The sequence below is a fragment of the Rhinolophus sinicus genome, chromosome 2 (assembly GCF_057876585.1).
Source record: "Rhinolophus sinicus isolate RSI-liver-muscle chromosome 2, RSI-T2T, whole genome shotgun sequence".
Taxonomy (NCBI): domain Eukaryota; kingdom Metazoa; phylum Chordata; class Mammalia; order Chiroptera; family Rhinolophidae; genus Rhinolophus; species Rhinolophus sinicus.
Genome location: NC_142502.1, coordinates 2,169,169 through 2,188,678, shown reverse-complemented (window position 1 = coordinate 2,188,678; position 19,510 = coordinate 2,169,169). Strand labels below are relative to the sequence as shown.

Sequence of the window (19,510 nt, the reverse complement as noted above, 5' to 3'; positions counted from 1 at the left end):
CGCCCCGCCCCCAATCCCTGCAACAACCTCTGTGGGGTATCAGAGATTAGGGAACGGATTCGGAAGCAAAGAGGGGGCGGGTGGCTAATTGATGACGGGGATTTTAGAGGGAGTTGGAAAAGCCTTTCTCTTCCAGTTATAAAGTTCATGAACCACCGCCTAGCTGACAGTTATAACGGCAAGAGGAAATGACAGACATCTCCTGGCAGATTTGACAAAATTGGAAAACCCCTAAAGATCTGTAGGACCAGACCATGACTGACGGAAGGGAGGGAAGACAGGAGGGGGGAGATGCCTTGGAGACAGGAAGGCCTCTGTTCATAGACCTACACTTTTATAACAGGTGAAAGGATAGACAGACATAAAGATCTGACATCCCTTTGTCTCCTATTGTGAGGAAGGTTCTAGATTTGGAATTTATCTGAAATCCTAAGACACAAATTTTTCAGGTCATTTCTTGCCCGTTGCAGAACAGTGATAATTCTGTGCTTAATCAACAAAGAGAGGGACTGCACTTGTAAGATTATTTAGAAACAAAGAGATCTGCAAAGCTGTCAACGTCTCATTCCCTAATAAATCATGCTAAGCCACGACCCTTCACTCCAGTGGCAGCCTGGTGTAAAACTGCTACTGTGTTTCCCTGAAAATAAGACCTAGCCGGACCATCAGCTCTAACATGTCTTTTGTAGCAAAAATTAATATAAGACCAGGTCTTATTTTACTATAATATAAGACCTGGTCATATATAATATAATATGACATAACATGACATGACATGACATGACATAACATAAAATATTGGGTCTTATATTAATGTACCCAGTTTGCTTTTCACTCCAAAAAGCCTTATCTCCCTGCGATTACTAGGTGTGTATGTCCAGACACCTTGTGAAATGACTCAGACCTTACTCACCTGATATATAGTCAGAACCATGCAGACAGGAAAAAAATCTGTAAATTAGAGAGAAGCTGCACACTCTAGAGGTATGAAAGAGAATTCTAAACTTCCTCTTTACGAATTGGGAAGTTAAACACAGAATGAGCTTTCTCACAGTAGGAAACTACCATTTACGCATTTAAAGCTACAGAGACAAAAAAAGACGTGGGGAGCGCCCGCACACTAGGATGGCCCCTCGGTGTGGGCCCCTGGCCTGACGCTGGTGTGGAGGGTCCACTGACAGTTATGGCTCAACCAGTGCTGTGCCTGGGGAAGGGGGCGCTGTCCAGGGCCGCTTCAGGCAGGAGAAGCGGTGACTCTCTGACTCTACATGTTGTCCCGAAGCTCTGCACTTAGTCACTCTTCCTCCCTTCATGTAATGACCTTGACATCTGAAAAACTGGACCAAAAAACAGAGAAAACTTGCCATTCCCTTCTGAGGGAGGAAAAGCAAAGTGCTGCAAAGGGCTGTGCTTCCTTTGAAAGGACTATGAGGAGGGTCACGTTTCTAAAATTAAGGTCACTGTTTTACTCACTGCCCCTTGCTTTTGCTCAAGCTATCCTGGGTACCCACCCCAAAAAAACTGCATCACGTGGCAGGCAGCCTTCTCTCGTGAACCCCACTGAACACATCACCCAGTATGCAGCCCCTCGTGCCACCCCTCCCCTTAAAGTGTGGACTAGAAGGTCCCTGCTGGTTGCCATTAGGGTGCAGGAGATTGTAACTTCTGCCTTGCCAGCAATGGAGTGCTTTTGTTGCCTGCCTGCTGTGGCAGAGCAAGCTGCTGAGTTGGAGATTCTCACATGTCAAGGAATGGAGGCTCGCAGGCCAGTAGCCCCGGGCCGGGGACCTGAATCCTCCCTCAAGCAAGCGAGGTTGGAAGTGGGTCCTTCCCAGCTGAGCCTCAGGTGGAACCATCCCTCACCAACACCCAGACTGCAGCCCGTGAGGTGCCCTGAAGCTTAGGACCCAGATTCCCGGGACCCAGGAACCACAAAATAATAAATATGTGTTAATTTAAGCCACTAAGATTCTTTGCACAGCAACAAATAACTGATACACCCATCTTTTATTGCGTTGTCCAAATACCACCTTCTTCCTGGAAACTTCTTGCTCTTCTCACCTTCTCCTCACTCCGCTACTAGAAGTAATGTTTCCTTCCTGATCTTTCCACGATACACCTGTCTCCTCTCGTCAGCACCGCACTTACCCCTTTCTGATCTGTCTCAAAGAGTTTTGAGCCTACGGCCCTAGCTCGATCAGCTAGCCGAGGCCAGCCCTTCCCAGGCCCTTTGAGCCCCAACGTGGCCAGACACAGCAAGAGCTCAGATATCGGCTGATTTCACCTGGCGGTAACAAGGTGTGCCTCTACTTTTGGAAAATCTCGGGCAGGAGGCGCACGGCCGTCAGAGGACACAAGAGGCCACCAGGACCAGCAGCCACTATCCCCATTCTCACCGCCCAGAAAAATTCTGAAAACACATTGCCTGTGTATTGCTAATTTATTCATAAAGGAAAATAAACCTATTTTTTCTGAAGATTAAAAGAAACACTACTTCTTATTGCAAAAGAAATGGAAAAGTTTACCAAGTAAAAGAAAATAATAACCTGTCACAGCATCACTCAGTCACTTTGACATTGCCTTTCACGTCCTTCTAGAATTTATACGTCTACACACTTACTGACTTTTAATTAAATTACACTTTTTGCCATATGACTGTCTCATAGCCTGCCTTTTGCATTTCATACATGTGGATATTTTTCTTACCAATTAACATTTGAATATCTATTGGATTGTGTAACATTCAAATCCTGTATTAATGTACATTTAGGTTGTTTCCAGTTTATTACTATCATAAATAAAACGACAGAAAGGGAAGTTATAACTTAACAATCCCAGAAGCCACTGTTTGGGAAGGAAGTCCCCAACATTTTAGAAACCCTTCCAGCAAATTCCCTAGGTCAATTCCCAGGCACATATCTTGCAAATTCTCACTTACTGCTGGAAGGCCAAAGGGAACAGTGGGTGGAAACCAGGAGGGACAGGTGCAGGGAAGAGGGGCGGGCCGGCCGCCAAGGCCGTTCCAGAGCAGAGCAGAGACTAAGGCAGAGCTTGGACACAGAGGAGTCCCCTGAAGGCCACGGTCTGGTGAGAGACCAGCCAGGGCCACAGAAGCTAACACTCTGTCCTGGTGCCTCGGAGTCTGGCCCTGCCTCCCATCTTGGCAGATTTAATTGTCCTCAGGCTAGGCTAATTCCATCGTCCCTACAGCCCTAGAAGGAGTTACCAGAATTAGTCCCATTTTACCAATGAAAGAGAATGTGACTAATCCATGGAGTTGCAAAAGAAAAGTCCCGATTGAGAAATGTCCCAGCAAAGGGACCCGCCACCAAGAAACTATGCAAAGGTGTTAGATGTTATTCATGCCTTTCCTGCCAATGGTTCTCATGAGATATCCCCGAATCTCACACAGCAGGTGCACAGTTAGAGCCGAGACACACCCACCTGTATGTTTGCAGGACGAGTGTTTGTGGAAACACATACGCGGCGGGTTTGGAAATGTGCACAGTCTCATACAAGTGCCAGCAATATCGCTCAATGGAGATGGTAGGAAAAACCAAGAGTTATTTTTAAACTGAGAGACAAAAATGAGAGAGAGAGAAAAATACCCTAACATCAGAAACAAAATTTACAAGAGTTAGCAGATATTTATAAAACTCCTGACAATCTTAACGTCTGCAGTGAGTCATTCAGATTTAACTTGTCTAAACTTGTGTCTTCAACAATTTTACATTTCCTATTTTCCTTGATATTTTCCATGGTGCTGTTTCCATATTTAAATAGTTCTAAATGTGCGAGTCACTTAAAGCTATAATGCATGAAAACTTTAAGCAGATAAACTTAGCAATGTGAACTCCAAGAAGCCCACTAAGTATAAGGTTCCCAAATGAATTCCTTGAACACAACTGTCAGGTCAAAAGCATAATCCTCAATGTTTGTGAAAACACTTCGGCTTTCTATCGAGGAAGCTTAGACCAGACTGCGAGCCCATCAGTTTCATTTGCAAAGGTTTCACCTGTGCTTGAGTCAGGTGCCTGAGACAGTACAAGACGCCACTGTAAATTCCATGAAGGACAGAAAAAGGGCTTGTCACCAAATCGGGAGCTTCAGGTTACGGGACCCCACAGTCGTGGAGAACAAGCACACGTCCACACAACCCTGTCTCTGGCCAGTGCAGCCACACGGGAGACCCCTAGAGACAGGGCACACATCTCTACCTGGGCAGCCGTTCATCCTTGGCAGGTTCTGGTTTGAGAAGAGCTGGTGTGAACCAGACCTGCCTCCTCACAGCTCCCACCCACCGGTCCCCTGGTCTCTAGAGCCCCTCTCCACGAAAAGGCTAAGCATTTGAAAACCTACCCTATTTGTACTATGTCCGTCCCCTCAGGTTAAGGACACCAGCTCCTTCACTGTTTGCTACAGGGCATGCTTTAAGATAATTTACTCACTAAATATTTATAGAACACCGACCAGGGCCAAGATCCAGAGCCAGGGCCCTTGCATGCCGGCAGATGGGGGAAGGGTGTCCCGAAAGCCTCTTCTACGAACACGAACACACTCCTGGTTGTTTCCAGTCCTTACGTAGTGCAGGGCGTGAGCTGAACACAGTAGTTGGGTGTGGGCCGCCCTCCCTCCCGCGGCACCCTAAGGTATAAAGGGACGTGAGCCCAGCACTGACGTCCTGGCGCCCAGGCCAAGGTCACTGTCATCCTAATAATGTTTACTTTACTGGTGCCCAAGGGACTCGTAGCGCCTAACGTGTACGTTTAAAAGCAGCAAAAAAATATATACAGAGGGGGCCAAAAATATATATATATACACATTTTAAGAAAGGAAAAAAATGATTAAAATTGTAATACTCAATATATACCAATGACAAAAGATGAATACAAGTCATGTTTGACGTCTGCAATTACAAGAGGTGCTCAGAGTGGTTACCATCAGCGTCCAGACACTTCTGATGATGGCAAATGACTGCTTGAGCAACGTTGACCAAAGTGACCACTTGTATACATTTTTTTGGCATATAATATAGTATTATATAAAATATTATATTAAAATTATATAAAATATTACATAAAATATATGTTATATGTAGTCATCCAAAGAAGTAGAGAGACATTATTCAAAGATGGGCTATTCACTGATCCATAAAGAATAATTGTCTTTCTATGGGAAAAATAAAAATAGATTCCTATACCACCATACATAAAATTGAATTTAGGACACTAATTTAGTACTAGAAGAAAAAAGAGATAGTCTTTATGTTTTTAGGTAGGAAGAACTTCTTAAACAACAACCCCCAAAAATTAACTAGAGTACCGATTGGTTTGAGAAATTTGAAACTTTCTTAACTACTAAAGACCCCACACAGAGAAAGGCACAGACCACAAACCACTTGGAGATATTTGCAGCATTTGTGGCCAGGGATTAACGTCCAGAATTTACAAGGCACATCAGCAATCATTAAGGAGAGGACAGGTAACCTAACTGAAAAATAAATGATGGATATGAACAGACATTTCACAAACAAGGAAACCAAAATGGCCAAGAAAATATTTCAATAAATGCCCCACGTGCCCCGTAACGTAGAAACACAAATTAAAATACTTCATGGATCAGGTTGGCAATCTGGGTAAAAGGTCTGAAAACATCAGAAGTTCTCCCACTCGGCAGAAAGCTGCACAGAGAGGAACGGGCAGTACCTAATAAGATTGAAAACGTGCGCACTTTTTGATGCAATCCACTTCTGTGCATACAATTGCGAGAAAGGACCCAGCTACAGGGACATCTAACACCCCAGATTTGGAGACAATGAGATGCCCATCAGGAGGGTGAGACCAGGAAAATCAGTAACACGCGGAAGGAAAAGGCAGGTTGCAGAAATGTAACACACTGCAATTCCACTGATGCAACTTTGAAAACGCCCAGAACGCCACGTACCATTTATACATATATTCTTATCCATATGCTATACAACGGAAAGGCGCACGTACAAAGGGCTACACACCAAGTACAAGCTGGTGGCTGCCTTTGGTGCAGGAGGGGTGGTGGGGAGGGATTGGGAAGCTTCTCAAAGGGGCTTCCGCGTGATTCGAGCACCATCAGATGCGCATGTACTAACGCAGTTCTGGTGCCTACTAGCGGGCTGTGTGGCAGCGTCGGATGTTGAAGGTCAAATCATCCTTTGTGCTTCCCTAAATTTAACTTCCTCCCAACTGGAAAAGGGAAAGCACAAAAATAAAAGTAAGCTGGAACTTGAGTGGATAACTTGGCCCCTGATTAGCACACCACCTAATGGAATTAGAATAATTAGGAGGCCCATGTCACTAGTAACCAGCTCATGACTCATCAACTGCTCACACACCCTATGTGTGCCAGCACGGGGCCGGCCTACACAAGGTGGGAGCGTCCGTCCTGGTGCCCGAGCGCTGGGTGCAAAGGGGCTTGCAGGCTCACCTTGTGCCACGTACCACCCCTTGCTTCACTCACCCCACCAGCACCCTTCCCAGCGCTCCATTCTTCTCTGTGCTTTATTGTTCTCCACTGCACACATCACTGTCCCACACCATATCTTTTTTATTAATTATGTTGATGAATTGTTTAGTCAAATGAAGGTTCCACGTGGGTAAGGGTTTGGCATTATCTTACTGGCACAGGCCCCAGGGATGAGAGGATAAGGGTGGGGTTCCTTGCACCAACGCTGAGGGGCAGGCACACGCACAGGCCCAGCACAACGGGAAAGTCCCCAGAAAGAAGCAGGAATGGCTCCCCACGGGCACTGGGGTCACGACCATGACCATCCACCCAGCAGGGAGCCAGAATTCCTCCCGAGACGTTTATCACAGGGCTAAAGACCTGGTATAGAAAAAGCTAATATATTTCCCCAAAGACTATTCTGATCACAAAAAAACAGGGCAAGACACACCCGTGTCCACTGCACCCAATCTGGCATTTCCTTCCCATGCTTTTCCTCTGCATATTTCCACAGTGATGCACTTAAGCTCTGGAACTGGGGCTGTCCAAGTGACCCCAACCTGCCAGCATGAGACTCCTGCACTGGGTGCAGCTGTCACCCCAGGACAGGAGTCACAAGGGGAACCTCAGGGTGAGCTCCATGGGGAGGACTGAACCAGCACACGTGGGGCGCAGCCCGTGAAAGCTGCTTTAGCAGGGTCTCGGGCTCACGGGCCCAGGTGGCAGGTGAGGGCCCTCCTGGCACCGCCCATGGCCCCCAGCAGCCCACAGGCAGGAAGGACTTGTTGCAGGACACCACCTGGGAGAAGCACACAGCCCGACCGACTGAAAAACGAGTAGGACCCACACAACTTCCAAATCCACGGCTCAGCTGTGTCCCACCCCTTACGTGAACAGCAGGTGGGCAGATGTGCAACGCTACACATGTGTGAACATCAGCGGAGGCTGTGCCCTTAGTTGCTATGACAACCATGCTGCTTACACTACAGAGTCATTAGCGCTCCCTGCACCCCACGGGGCCGAACCCCTGGCAGTCAGGACCTGAATGCGGATTCTACATCGGTATTCACCTGGCTGACGGTTGCTGCAAGGGGGTTCACCTCCTCCTTCCCTGTATCACCCAAATTACAAACCAGGCCTCCATCAGGCAGGTCCCAGGCTCCCTCCCGATTAGCCCTCCCAGTCAGCGGTCGGCCCGGCCCTTTCCCAGCAGAAATGAGGAAACGGGAGATGGAGACACGTTACAGCTTTGAATAGTTTCTTTGTCATAGCAGCTTCTGACACTGTCTCCCATGAACCAGCGAGGTCAGCGCTGGGACCCTGACATTTCGCAGCTGCAAGTCTACGTGTCTCTGTGGGTCCCCCGAGTGTCCCCTGAGCACCAAGTTTCTGCGGGCGGCGCCCTATTACCACACTCAGGAGCAAAGGCTTAGGAGCCGGACACGGGGCCCTCCTTGCACTCCTGACATGCCTTCCACCAACCTGCATCTTCCTTTTCAAACGGTCCTGAGGGCATGCATCCTGCAGATATGGTGACTCCCCGGGGCCATCAGCCGTCCCTCGCCCTCCACCGGGGAAGCAAAGGGCTCCGAGCACAGGTGCTCCCTGGCCGCCACCCTGTGGTCACTTGTGGGCCATGGTGGCCACCAGCGTGAACACACGGAAGCTTGGCAACTGCTGCCAGCACATTCCCGTGGTCTGGGGCAGGCGCGGAGCCAGGAGGCCACCCCTGGTGTCATTAGGATCCCGGGGGCATTTGTCTCCTCTGCAAACACAGCCTCTATGGCAACAAGCTCGGTAAAGAACAGCGCCGTGTCCTGCACTCTGTGGACACTGAAGCAACAGGACCAGAGGGCAGGGAGGACACACCAGGATGAACACAGGGCCCACAGGATGGCGGACAGCGGCGTCCTCCCACCGGCTTGGACATGGCTGTGTCCCCTTAAGGAGAGGCACAGAACAACTGTGAGGTGAGAACACCTGGGGAGAGTGTGGGATGGGGCCCAGCGCTTTGTTTATCTTGTGTGTCCTGTCAGCCTTGCTCTGTCCCCACTGACGGGAGCAAGCGCGAGTGGTCACCCAGATTCAGTGGGTGACGGGACTCTGCCCTGCTGTGGCTCCAGCTGGAGACAGGGGAGGCGGCCTGCAGGACTGAGGCCCCTCCCCAAAGCTCCCGGGCACAGCACCCCCAGCACAGGGAACACGGCTGCTCTGCCGTGTCCTCGGTGCCCTCAGGGCAGAGTTGGCCGGGCTGCCCGACACATACTGCACACATGTATTCCTCACAGTTCTGGGGGATGGAGTGGCGAGCGGCGGCCGGCACGGCTGGTCTCTCCTGAGGCCTCTGTCCTCGGCATGAAGATGGCCATCTTTTCTCTGGGTCATCACATGGTTGTCCCTCTGTGTGTGTCTGTGTCCTAATCTCTTCTTATAAGGACACCTGTCTGCCTGAGGGCCTGTCTGCAGGGAGAATCGCCAGTTGGTGACAGACAGATAGCAGATGAGGCTGGGGTGTGGGCACAGGGACCCTCCCCCCTGCTAGACTGCATGCTGTGGTGACCTGAGTCTTTCTGGAAATGCCGGGATCCCATGTGCAGCCTGGAAAGGATCCTACACAGGAGGAGCCAAGCATCTCTGAGCTTTGAATGGTGGGGTTCCTGACTTTTCAGTCCGTGAGCCCCATAAATTATTGTTTACTCAAACCAGTTGGATTGGACTTTGTATCACTAGTGGATTCCAACACTCAGTCAATTGGGGGATTTTTTTGCAAAGCCAACAGACACACAGACCCCTGGAAATCTATACAATACCCAGAATGTTCTCATAACTATTCAGTCAAGCCCTATGGAGCGAAAAAAAAAAAAAAAAAAAACATGCCAAAAGGCAGAAGCCTGTCTCCCCATGAGAAAGAGACCCCACCGAGCAGAGGGCCAGGACCAGGCAGGATGTGTGGAGGTCGCGATTCTTCTCTGCCTGCCAGTCCCGCTGACAGGGTATTTAATCTGTACCCGGGAGCTGGAATGTTCACAAATCTTGCTGTAAAGGCTCTGTCAATGGCTCATGGGCACTGATTAGAAACTAGGTAAAGTCAATGTTCATTATTTTAAATAGAGACTTTGTTTCTAAGTATTCAGTTGCTCATGACCTGTGACCTTCCACACAGCGACAGCCCAGCTCCCTGGGCAGCACGGGAGGCCTCGGGGTAACTTCAGGGAGAGGAGATGGGCTCTGAGACGCACGGCTGTTGGAAAGAGCACTAGAGCACAGACCGATGCTTTGCAAACCTCAGCTTCAGATCGGAGGACCAGGGCACACACTTAAGTTTACAGAGACAACTTAGAATTAAGTGGAAGAGAAATCTTAAAAGAGAGAGAGAGAAATCTTAGGTTATGCATTAGATTGTAAAATGGTAGGGAGGCAGCTACTTCAAAAGATATCAGCTAAATATATGGTGATGGAAGGAGAACAGACTCTGGGTGGTGAACACACAATGGGATTTATAGATGATGTAATACAGAATTGTACACCTGAAATCTATGTAATTTTACTAACAATTGTCACCCCAATAAACTTAAAAAGTAAATTAAAAAAAAGAGATATCAGCTAAGAATATCGATGAGTCTTAAGTATTCAAACTAAGTCCGGGATGACAGAGCCACAATGAGGGCTAAGGCGGTCACAGAGGAGGACAATTCCCTGTCTTGGGGTCACTCACTCAAACCCTCTATTGTGCAGATGGAAGGACTGTGGCCACAGGGCCGGTCACCTCCCTGGGAGGGTGACGCAGGTCAGAGCCGTCCCACTGTGTCCCCTGCCTGCTGGGATTAGTCCCCACCCATTCCCCGCAGTTCTGAGGTGACGAGGCTTTACTTCTTGGTGAAATCTGGCCCACATGGGTGCACACCCTGGGGGGACGTTCAGCCAGTGGTGACCGCGGCCAGGCCCTGACCCCACATGAGCCTCATGATGCCCTGGGCAGCTGACGGGTCCCACCCTGGCTCTGACGCATGGCCTGGGTCACTGTTCTGTGGGCTCAATTCTGCAGAAGGCAGAAGCAAGATGCCATGGCATTAACTGCCACCCCTCCCGTCTGCCGTTACCCTATTTCTGTGTGAGTGCCATTGACCCTTGAACAACGAGGTGGGGCACCCACCCCATGGTGTTGAAAATCCGTGAACAACTTTTGACTTTACATGGGCCCTTCGCATGGTAGGTTTCCACCCACAGATCAACCAACTGCACACTGAAAACAGTTCCCATCACGGTTGGGAATCCGCTGCTGGGAAAGGGAAAATACTTACTCAGCCTGCAGCTGGCTGGTTGACTCCCCCAATGTGAGACCCGCAGATAGGAAGGGTGGGCTGTATTTATTGAAAATCAATCAGCGTATAAGTGAAGCACGTAGTTCAAACCTGGTTGTTTAAGGATCAAGGACACATCCTTTGCCCAGGACAGAGGGGCTGCTGGGGGGAGGCCCACCGACCCGTTCAGGGGTGCACCCCTAGTACCCAGCTTGCAAAACTCAACTGCTCCATAAAGAAATACTGTGGAATGGGTGCACCAACGTCCTTAGTTAGAACAAAGAGAGGCCATCTCTGGTTAGACAGCAGTACTCACCTGACTTTAATTGTCCATTTCAAAATTAACCTCTTGCAAATTAAACTTTAGTCATAACTTCAGAAAAGTCATCTCTGCAAAGAGCCAATGAAATCTCTTAAAATCTCTGTTGCGTTTTTCAACGTGAGCAAGCTGGATACTAACTGGGGGTGCATCTTGATATCATCTTGATGTTCACCACCCTTTGTGACTGAAAGTGGATCCATGTTTCTGTCCACTCTGGTTTGTAAAAGCAGCATCCCTAGTCCCATGCCCTGCCCCCATGTGTCTCCAGGAAAATCTTTTACTGTAGCAGATGAATGAACCAGTATCAGACTCCACCGAGCTGAGAAGAAGAGGTTTTAAGAGCCACAAGAGTGACCTGAAACTATTGGAGCCACAGAAACACGTCAATCCACCGCATTCTAAGAATTACCTGAACTTCTTCTGTAAGATTCCAGCTGCTACATTTTCACCTACTCGTCACAATTTCACTAAAGCTTCACTGCTACAGATTTGCTTGAAAGAGAATCTTTCCTTGACGAAGTGGGAAGAGAGAATGACTAAATCGACAAACGTTTATTGAACTAGTTTGTAGACTGTCTCCTTCTCTGTGAGATAGGCCATTACAACCCTGCAGCCACTTTTTAACAATTCAAATAGTAAATGTTTTGAGTTAGCTGTCCTTATTAGCATTCAAAAATAAACTGCTTTTTAAAATTCCTATCCAATTTGTGCTTTAAATGTCTCTTAAAAGTGATAGAAATATATCTCAATTTTTTGTTTCTAAAGCAATATAATTATATTTCTCCTCCCTCATTCCAGGCAAGTCAAAACCTACTTGACCTAGATTTTATTATCTAACCCAACTAAATTGTTGCTTACACTTTATATTACAAAACAACTGTGTATAATGCTGTCAGAGTTTTTCTTGTCCTATATTAAACACAAAAGGTCCTATATATCTATGAAAATCACCAATTGGTGTCGGCCTTGTTCCACGCTCTTCTACAGCTATCTTTCTAATATTCACCACATTCTAAAAACAACAATGTGTCAACTCGGATAAGTAAATAATAAATCACACCGCGGGTTAGAAATGCGTCCCCAGGGGACATTTAACTGTTGTCACTCTGAGAGATTACGCCTCACTAGAAACACATCCTGCTGTTACCTACTTAGATTGTGTTCATGAGATGTACTTAATTAAGCTGTTATTTTTATTATTATTATTATTACATGCAATGTGGTTAAACAGTCTCAAACATCTATGAAACTGGGAAAATATATGGACTTGCCCGCGGGCCATCAAGAGTTCACCAGGAGGGGCCCCTTAGAGACAGACCAGTATCAGAAACGGCCCATCCAGCCCAACAATGACGAGGAACCAACGTTCTGGAAATCGCCTTTGCTTGTGCTGGTGCTGGATCATTCTCTCCGGCTGCCCCTCACCCGCTGTGACCCACCCAGGGTGCCCCCACCGCACACGCTCGGCAGGGCACAGGGTCACTCCCGTATTGGTGCCTACATTTCATGCCACCCCCTCGAGTGTCCATCTTATCTCCTGGAGTGGTTTCTCACATGCAGGTACTTGGTCTTACCTATCTTCTCATCTCCTACGACATATAGGTTGAGTGTTCTGAAAAGAACTGACAGTGTTTTAAAACACAGATTTTATTATTATTCAGGTACGTCCAGGCCAATAGATCAGAAGACAACTGCCGCTTAGAAGACAGCTTGCTACTCACAGTTCCTAAGGGGAGGGGCTATGCCACACCGAGAGCCCTGGGGTCAGTCAGGAGGCAGGGAGAGTGGGGAAATGTGGGCGAGAGCCTTTCCTGCAGTTCCCACGGAAGGAGCAGGCGAGCTCGGGGAGGCAGGCTTGGGACTGGCTAATCTGCAGATTCCAGCAGCCTCTGGGGCCCATGGCTGTCCCTAGTTGTCTGGTCCTGGCTCTGGGGTGATTAGGGCAGGAGGATGTGGCCCCCAGTGTGAGTTCCTAGAGGAGGTGGGCTCTGGCTTGGTTGAAACGTACACTCCTGGGCGAGTTGTTTACTGTCTTAGAAATCAGCTAAGCCGGGGAGGGACAGTCTCCAGGGCCAGTATTCCCCAGATGTCAAAGTATCAGATGCAGAAAATAACAACCTGCTTAACACAGGTGGGGAGGCTCACTTTCCCGACGCTCTGATTCTCGGGCCATTATACTGAACCCTCCCACTGCCCTTCTTGACCATCATGTGAAGGGAGGCGCTCTGAGTGGGTGTCCACAGCCAAGGGTCTGGCCCCCCGCTCTGCCACTCACTCACTAAATGGTCTTGGACAAGGCATTTCAACTTCTGGGACCCTCGGTCTCCTTGTCTATAAAATGAAGTGGATGGGCTATGTGATTTCTAAGACTGCTTCCAGTTCCCAAATTTTATGAGCCCCTCCTGTAACCTGCAACATAGAAGATCTGCACTTATCAAAGAATCCAAACTCAAGACCACCACATTCTAACAAAATGCGTGGGTCCCCCCACTCGCCAACATGTCGGGGGATCGTCTGAGGTGTGGCTCCCACTCGTGTTTCCAGATGGCTGCAATGTCCCTGGATGAAGTCAGATTTTCAGGGAGCTGTTGACGTGGACCCCATAGGGTGGACTTCTCATAGAAATGCTTTCTCCTGCTTTGTATTATATTTGATCTCACCCCCTCCGCCTACAATTCAGGGCATCACAAAAGACATGACTCAGAAACACACTGTACTTTACAGAGGCTATTATGGGGGCCTGCCTTTTCCGGGTGCCCTGGTTTGAATGACCTGCGGGAGACACTTGTCTCTGGGCTCAAGGGACAGAAAGTGCCCTGGAGAGCCGGCTTTTATTTTTTGTTGGGTTGGTTAGGTTTTTGTTTTTTGGCTTGTCTGTTTTAGCTTTCACGGCCGGTGTCCTGTCCTTGGGAAGCCAGCCGTCTCAGAATGAAGCCCACCGCCCACCTCAGGAAGCCTGCTGTGCCTCGGACCTCCTCGGGGAGCTGAACCGTAGGCTACCTTATTTCCTTTACCTCAACATACGTACTTACTTCTGGTAAATCTCATAGTGAATGTTAGTTAACTTACTGAAGTCTTTGGGAATGAGAACAGTATCAGGAAGGAAATGCCCCCAGGGGTGTGGTGTTCATGTCTTCAGAGCCCACGGCCCCCTGAGGGATGGCTGTGGGTCACAGTGGGCTAGGACTAGGGACACTGGGGGGCGGGCTGGAACTCGGGGTGCCACTTCCACTGGACTGTGCCTCCAACCTGTATACATGACCTTGCTTGCTTTACCCCCAAAGTATGAGAAAACCCTTTTCATTCACCTTATAAAAGCATTTAAAAAATTATTCTAGGAGTGATTTTAAAGTGAAATGTAAGTTTACCTTAAAATTATATGTTCACGCATAGAGATGTACAAATACAAAACTACTGATTAAGCCCAAGTCTGCACATACGCGCTTAGAGACAGTGAGTAAAGCAGGGTCAAGGTATCTCCTGCCCGGCTTATACGGCTGTATGCGCATAGCTGGACAGCCACAGATGTGCCTCAAAACAGTGGTGAGACTCACAAAGCCCGTGCTCGCGTGTGTGGCCGTGATTTTCACATCCCTGTGTCTCACACTCTCCTTTTTACAGAGTTATGGTGACACAGTGCCGAGTAATTCCTCTAACGAATCCAGCAGGCATTGTAGGAGCTGTTCTCGTGACCTGTTGGACTGTAACCTGATGCACATACGAGTTATTTAATTTAAAAATGGGAGAAGTCTGGGGGCTGGGGGAGGGGGAGTTAGCGCTTCATGGGGACCGAGTCTCAGTTTGGGGGTGAAGAGCTCTGGCGATGACGGAGGGGACGATGGCAGAGCAGTGTGACTGAGCTGTGAGCCTGAGGTGGTTAAGATGGTGACTTTCAGGTTGCGCATGTTACAATTTAAAAAGTTTTTTAAAAAGCAAAAAGAAAATTTAAATCCGATTCTTCTTACCTAAAATATTACCTTTTAGTAATAGTTTTAACAAACACGAACTTTGTCACATTTTCCCCCTTAGCTTCTAATATTGCAGGAAAATGACAGTATCCTCACTCTCCTTGATCGTGAAAATACTCGTGAGACCCATAACACTGAACTCATTTGTGCTGCAAAGGACCCTCAAAACCAAGACGTGCTTCTGAGGGACAGCGTTCACCAGAGTTGTCACCTGCCCTTTGCCTATTTCTGTGATCTGACACTTTCCCGTTTGATGACACACAGACTTTCACTCGGCCTCCGAAAACAGCTTTTGAACTTGCCCTTTACTGGCCCAAATCTATCACATTAGTAATTTCCCAGCAAAAAACACAAATCGTTGAAACTTGCCCAGAGCCCCAGTCCCGGAGCGCAGCCCCCCCTACCTTCCTGAGGAACAGGTCCTGCAGCTTCCTGTGCGGCTGCCTGGTCATCCCGCAGCCGTGGCGCCCAGGGGCCAGGTCCACAGCCTTGGAGCCATCCCGCGCCTCTTCAGTTATCACCGCCCACGGCCGCTGCTGCTCGTCACCAGGCAGCGTCTCCCTGCACATCCGCCCGCCCCGCCCTCCTCCCAGCAGCAACAGATTTGCAATCAAAGGAGTCCTCAGGCTCTCCCTCCTTCCACACCCCAGTCCGGCTGTGAGACGCCAGGCTGCAGACAAAACCCCGCCTGGGACTCACCAGAGGGAAAGGGGGCCGTGGGAGAGGTGCAGTCTCCGGCTGTCCCCTTCTGATCTGAGGGCAAAGTAGCGTGCTCGGCTCTGATAAAGATAAGCACACACTTTATCTAACCCCACCTCTGCCAAACAGTCAAAGGTTCAAAACTGTCAGAGACCCTGAGAGGGGCAGGCCACAAGACCCCTCCCCACAGGGCACCTGCCACCTGCCAGAGCGTGAAAAGGCAACTCCCAGTCTTCTTTTTAATAATTAGTCATAATTTCAGTCCTTTCAACTAAAAGGAGGGAGATAATAAAGGTGGTGGCTTATTTTTTAGGTGATGCTGGGTCAACTAACACACATTGATTTTGCAAGGATTGCATTCATTATCCATCGTATCAGTTCTTTGAGTAATACCTCACCATGCTGACACGCACACATGCACACACACACACACACACACCTGTGCACACACATGTACACACAGTTTCTCTCTGCAGCTACCACGGGCTCACTTGTAGTATGTCCTGTCTGGGTAATAGAAAAATCTGCTTTGCCTTCCTCGGGAAAACTGGGTTCTCACATTTCCTCCACAACAGCCAGCCCTTTATGGCTGTCCCTTGCCTCATGCCTGGCCTTGGTCCAGACAGAGGTGTGCAAGGTTTAGTGTGAACGCAACCTCGGAACAGCGAGCAATAGGTTAGAGGCAGAGCTGTGATGCTGGCCAAGTGTCCTTTCTGATTTTTATTTTTTAAGCCTCTTGTTAGTATATAAATAGGCTTCTCCTCTGAAGTTGGAAAGATGCACTATGACAAAATGACCAACTAGTAATTAGTTTTTAGACAACAGATAACAGAAGTCATGGTGAAGGACATGGGTGTAGAATTAAACTGGAATAAAAATATAGGGCTTAAAAAAAGGACTCAAAGGCAAAGAGGAAATTCAAGACAGAAATGGACAGAAATTGCCCTGATTTACGGCTGGGCAAGTGAGAGGTATGGCCCTGTGGTCTCTTCCTTACTCTAAAATGCTGAAGAATATGTCTTTTCCAGCCAAATGAAAACAGTCGAAGTACAATTGTCCTTTCTTAAGTGGCCACTATTCCAGGAAATTTGTTCTAACCAGGCTTTCATTCACCCCATTGCTCCTGGAGCAGATGCACTGTGTGCTCTTTTTCTCAAATAGGACATTGATTATCGTGCATCTATCCGTGTGAATGTGTTTTCGTGTGTAAGTGTGTATATACATACACATGCGCACATATCTCATACAAACAACACAGGAGAGAATGGAAGAGTAATTAGTTCAGCCCTTTGAGGGGCATTCTAAGATACAATTCTCATTAATCATACGTTCCATTAGAAAAATTATTAGGAACCTACTATACAGGATTTTTAAAAACGTGTACCATATGTCTACCATTATACATGCATCTTTTCCGTTCTGGAGCCATCGGCCATTAGGATATCTAAGCAGGCTGATCGTCCTCGGGAGCTGTCACTTGGAGAATAAAGCATATGCTCTGCTCAGGCCATGTTATGGCAATAGAGCAAAATGCCTCTGTTTGTAAAAATCTCTCAATTACTTTTTGCTACTGATAGCTGGCACAGAATAGTAACAGGGAAATAAAGAGAAACTGGCGTTCTTCCTCTTCTCACCAAATTTCTTACCCATTATTCTGTGTGGGTCTAGGCAGTCCCTGCCCATTGAGTCTTGAGTTCTCCCTTTGTCAAATCAGCAGAAGCTTAAAAACAATTCCAGGTCTATACCTTTTCCCTAAAATGAATGCACATCTCACCCATTTCCAAGGTCCTAGATCTTAAACTCTACCGTATGTGCTTTCTTTCACAGAAACAAGCAGTCTTTCTTGGGAACACCCTTCACCACGAACAGAAGACGCGCTCGCACTACAAGCATGGCGCAGCCCACTCCTGCCCTCTTGTGGGCACCACGCAGAAGCGTGGAGGATATTACAGAGCGATAGCTTCTCTTCAAACCCCACGCCACCACATTTCTGAGTGCTTAAGGAGGACAGTATGAAATACTTTCCTTAAAACCTGGGTTCTTGTGGTCTTCCATGAATACTTTGTTTAATTACTTTATTATTAGTCCTTGTTTTAATTATGTTATTATTAGTTCTTTGCTTTAGCCAAAGAATATAGTACCAGGCTGAATTGAGACTTAAAAGAATTTCTTACTGACTTTCTGCTGGGGGGCAGTGTTGAGACTCTGGTATTATACTTCACACACACGAGGATACAAATGGAAAGGTTTTTGCCACTATCAGTCTGTAACGTATTGAACCCCTTAGAAACGGTGCTTCTCTCACATGAAAAGTATTCCCAGCTTAGCCAACAGCAGTGCCACCGGCAAGTGGCTATAAGACAAAAGAGAGTGGGCTTATTTGGGGCACCATCACTTCCTTGGATTATTTTGTATGCGGAAAAAAAGAAAGGCTTCTTAAGACAAAGTTTAAACATCTACTTCTAAGGGTATATCTATCTGATCTACCACATAAAGAAGAAATCCCCAGAGCTAAACACCTCAACCACACCCAAGAGAAGCTCACAGAGCTCTTTGTTGACCGTGAGGTCGACCAGATAGACGATTGCTCAGTGGAGACTCCCTCACTCAGTCTGTCTGTAGACAAGGAGGAAGTATGAGCCTGGTCTGTTTTTCCCAGGAAACTCTCTAGGTTAGATCAACAAAAGCCACACAAAACTTGAAAAAGGTTCAACCAAAAAACTGTCATCTTTCCTACACTATACATTTTGCCCAAATCACTTTAAACAACCTGTTTACTTGTCCCTCATGACCAGGGTTGTGGGGAGGGAGAAGGGTGGTGCAGGGCTAAGAAAAGACAGTAGCCAAGATCAGAGTGCTAGCAGGGCCAAGGGACTCCAGCCTCAAGGACTGACTCCGACTGGGCCAACGCATAGTTTTTATTGGTAAACTCCTAAAGAGGTAAAAGACTGTTAATCTCAGGATCTGTGTGTTAGTAGCCTGCGGGCTGTCTTTCCGAAAGTTCCCATTGTGCTCCAGCTTGTACTTTGCCTTCACACACGCACATCTCCAAGGAATCCATTGAAGGGGAGGGACCGATATGATTCCATCGGGCCTCAGTTTGCTGAAGCACTCCCTTGTGAAATCCTGGGAAGAGCACAGGGCAACAAACGGTTTGGCAGCTACAAGGCAACACTTACTGACAATTCTTCTTCCCTGTCTGGTGGCGGTATGCCCGAGGACCAGAAGAGAGATGGAGGGGCAGACGGTCTGAACAAGCCTGACCTAAAGTTAGTGGGTTTTTTATAACAATATCCCAACTGCAATTCAATGCAAATTTCCATAAGAATTAAAAGGTAATTATCTAGAGCTTGGTCCTTTTGAAAATGCATTAGCAAAATAGATGCGGGTCTTTGGTCTCTGGCTGAATGGCAGTCATGTTAGATCTAGTTGCTTTGCAATAGAAACCTTTCATTTTTAATGGGACTTAATTGTAGGTATATGTAGTATGTGAACTGAATGTTACCATGGTGACTATGGCATGAAATTGCCTTTTATCTTGTGCATGAGAGATTGTCCTAACAATCTTGGCTTACTCATCTTCAAATTATTTTGAAAAACAGCTATCACTGTTTACTGGCCGCTGCTTTGAAGGGACTGCTGCTGCCGTCCCTTGGGGCGTCCATCCTCCAGTAACAGAACCAAAATGCTCACACAATTAAACCCAAGAAATATACAACTGCCACCACAACAAAAAATATTCC

The 19,510-nt window shown here is 47.6% G+C and overlaps 1 protein-coding gene and 1 long non-coding RNA gene across 5 annotated transcripts in view; one reads left to right on the top strand and one right to left on the bottom strand.

Annotated features, from left to right (window-relative positions):
• Nucleotides 1-19,510, bottom strand: part of RPS6KA2 (ribosomal protein S6 kinase A2) — a 299,783-nt gene that overhangs the window by 220,175 nt on the left and 60,098 nt on the right. Inside the window, exon 1 of one of the 4 annotated variants that reach the window (XM_074333814.2) lies at nt 15,473-15,608. The exons of the other annotated variants lie outside the window; for them this stretch is intronic. Coding sequence (XP_074189915.2) covers nt 15,473-15,520 — 48 coding nt within the window. The 5' untranslated portion in view covers nt 15,521-15,608. Of the gene's footprint in view, nt 1-15,472; nt 15,609-19,510 lie in introns of those variants that run through there. 4 annotated transcript variants of the gene reach the window in all.
• Nucleotides 8,326-17,733, top strand: LOC141571740 (uncharacterized). The gene is made up of 3 exons (XR_012496831.2): nt 8,326-8,447; nt 13,984-14,091; nt 17,595-17,733. It is a non-coding gene; the product is annotated as an uncharacterized LOC141571740 (long non-coding RNA).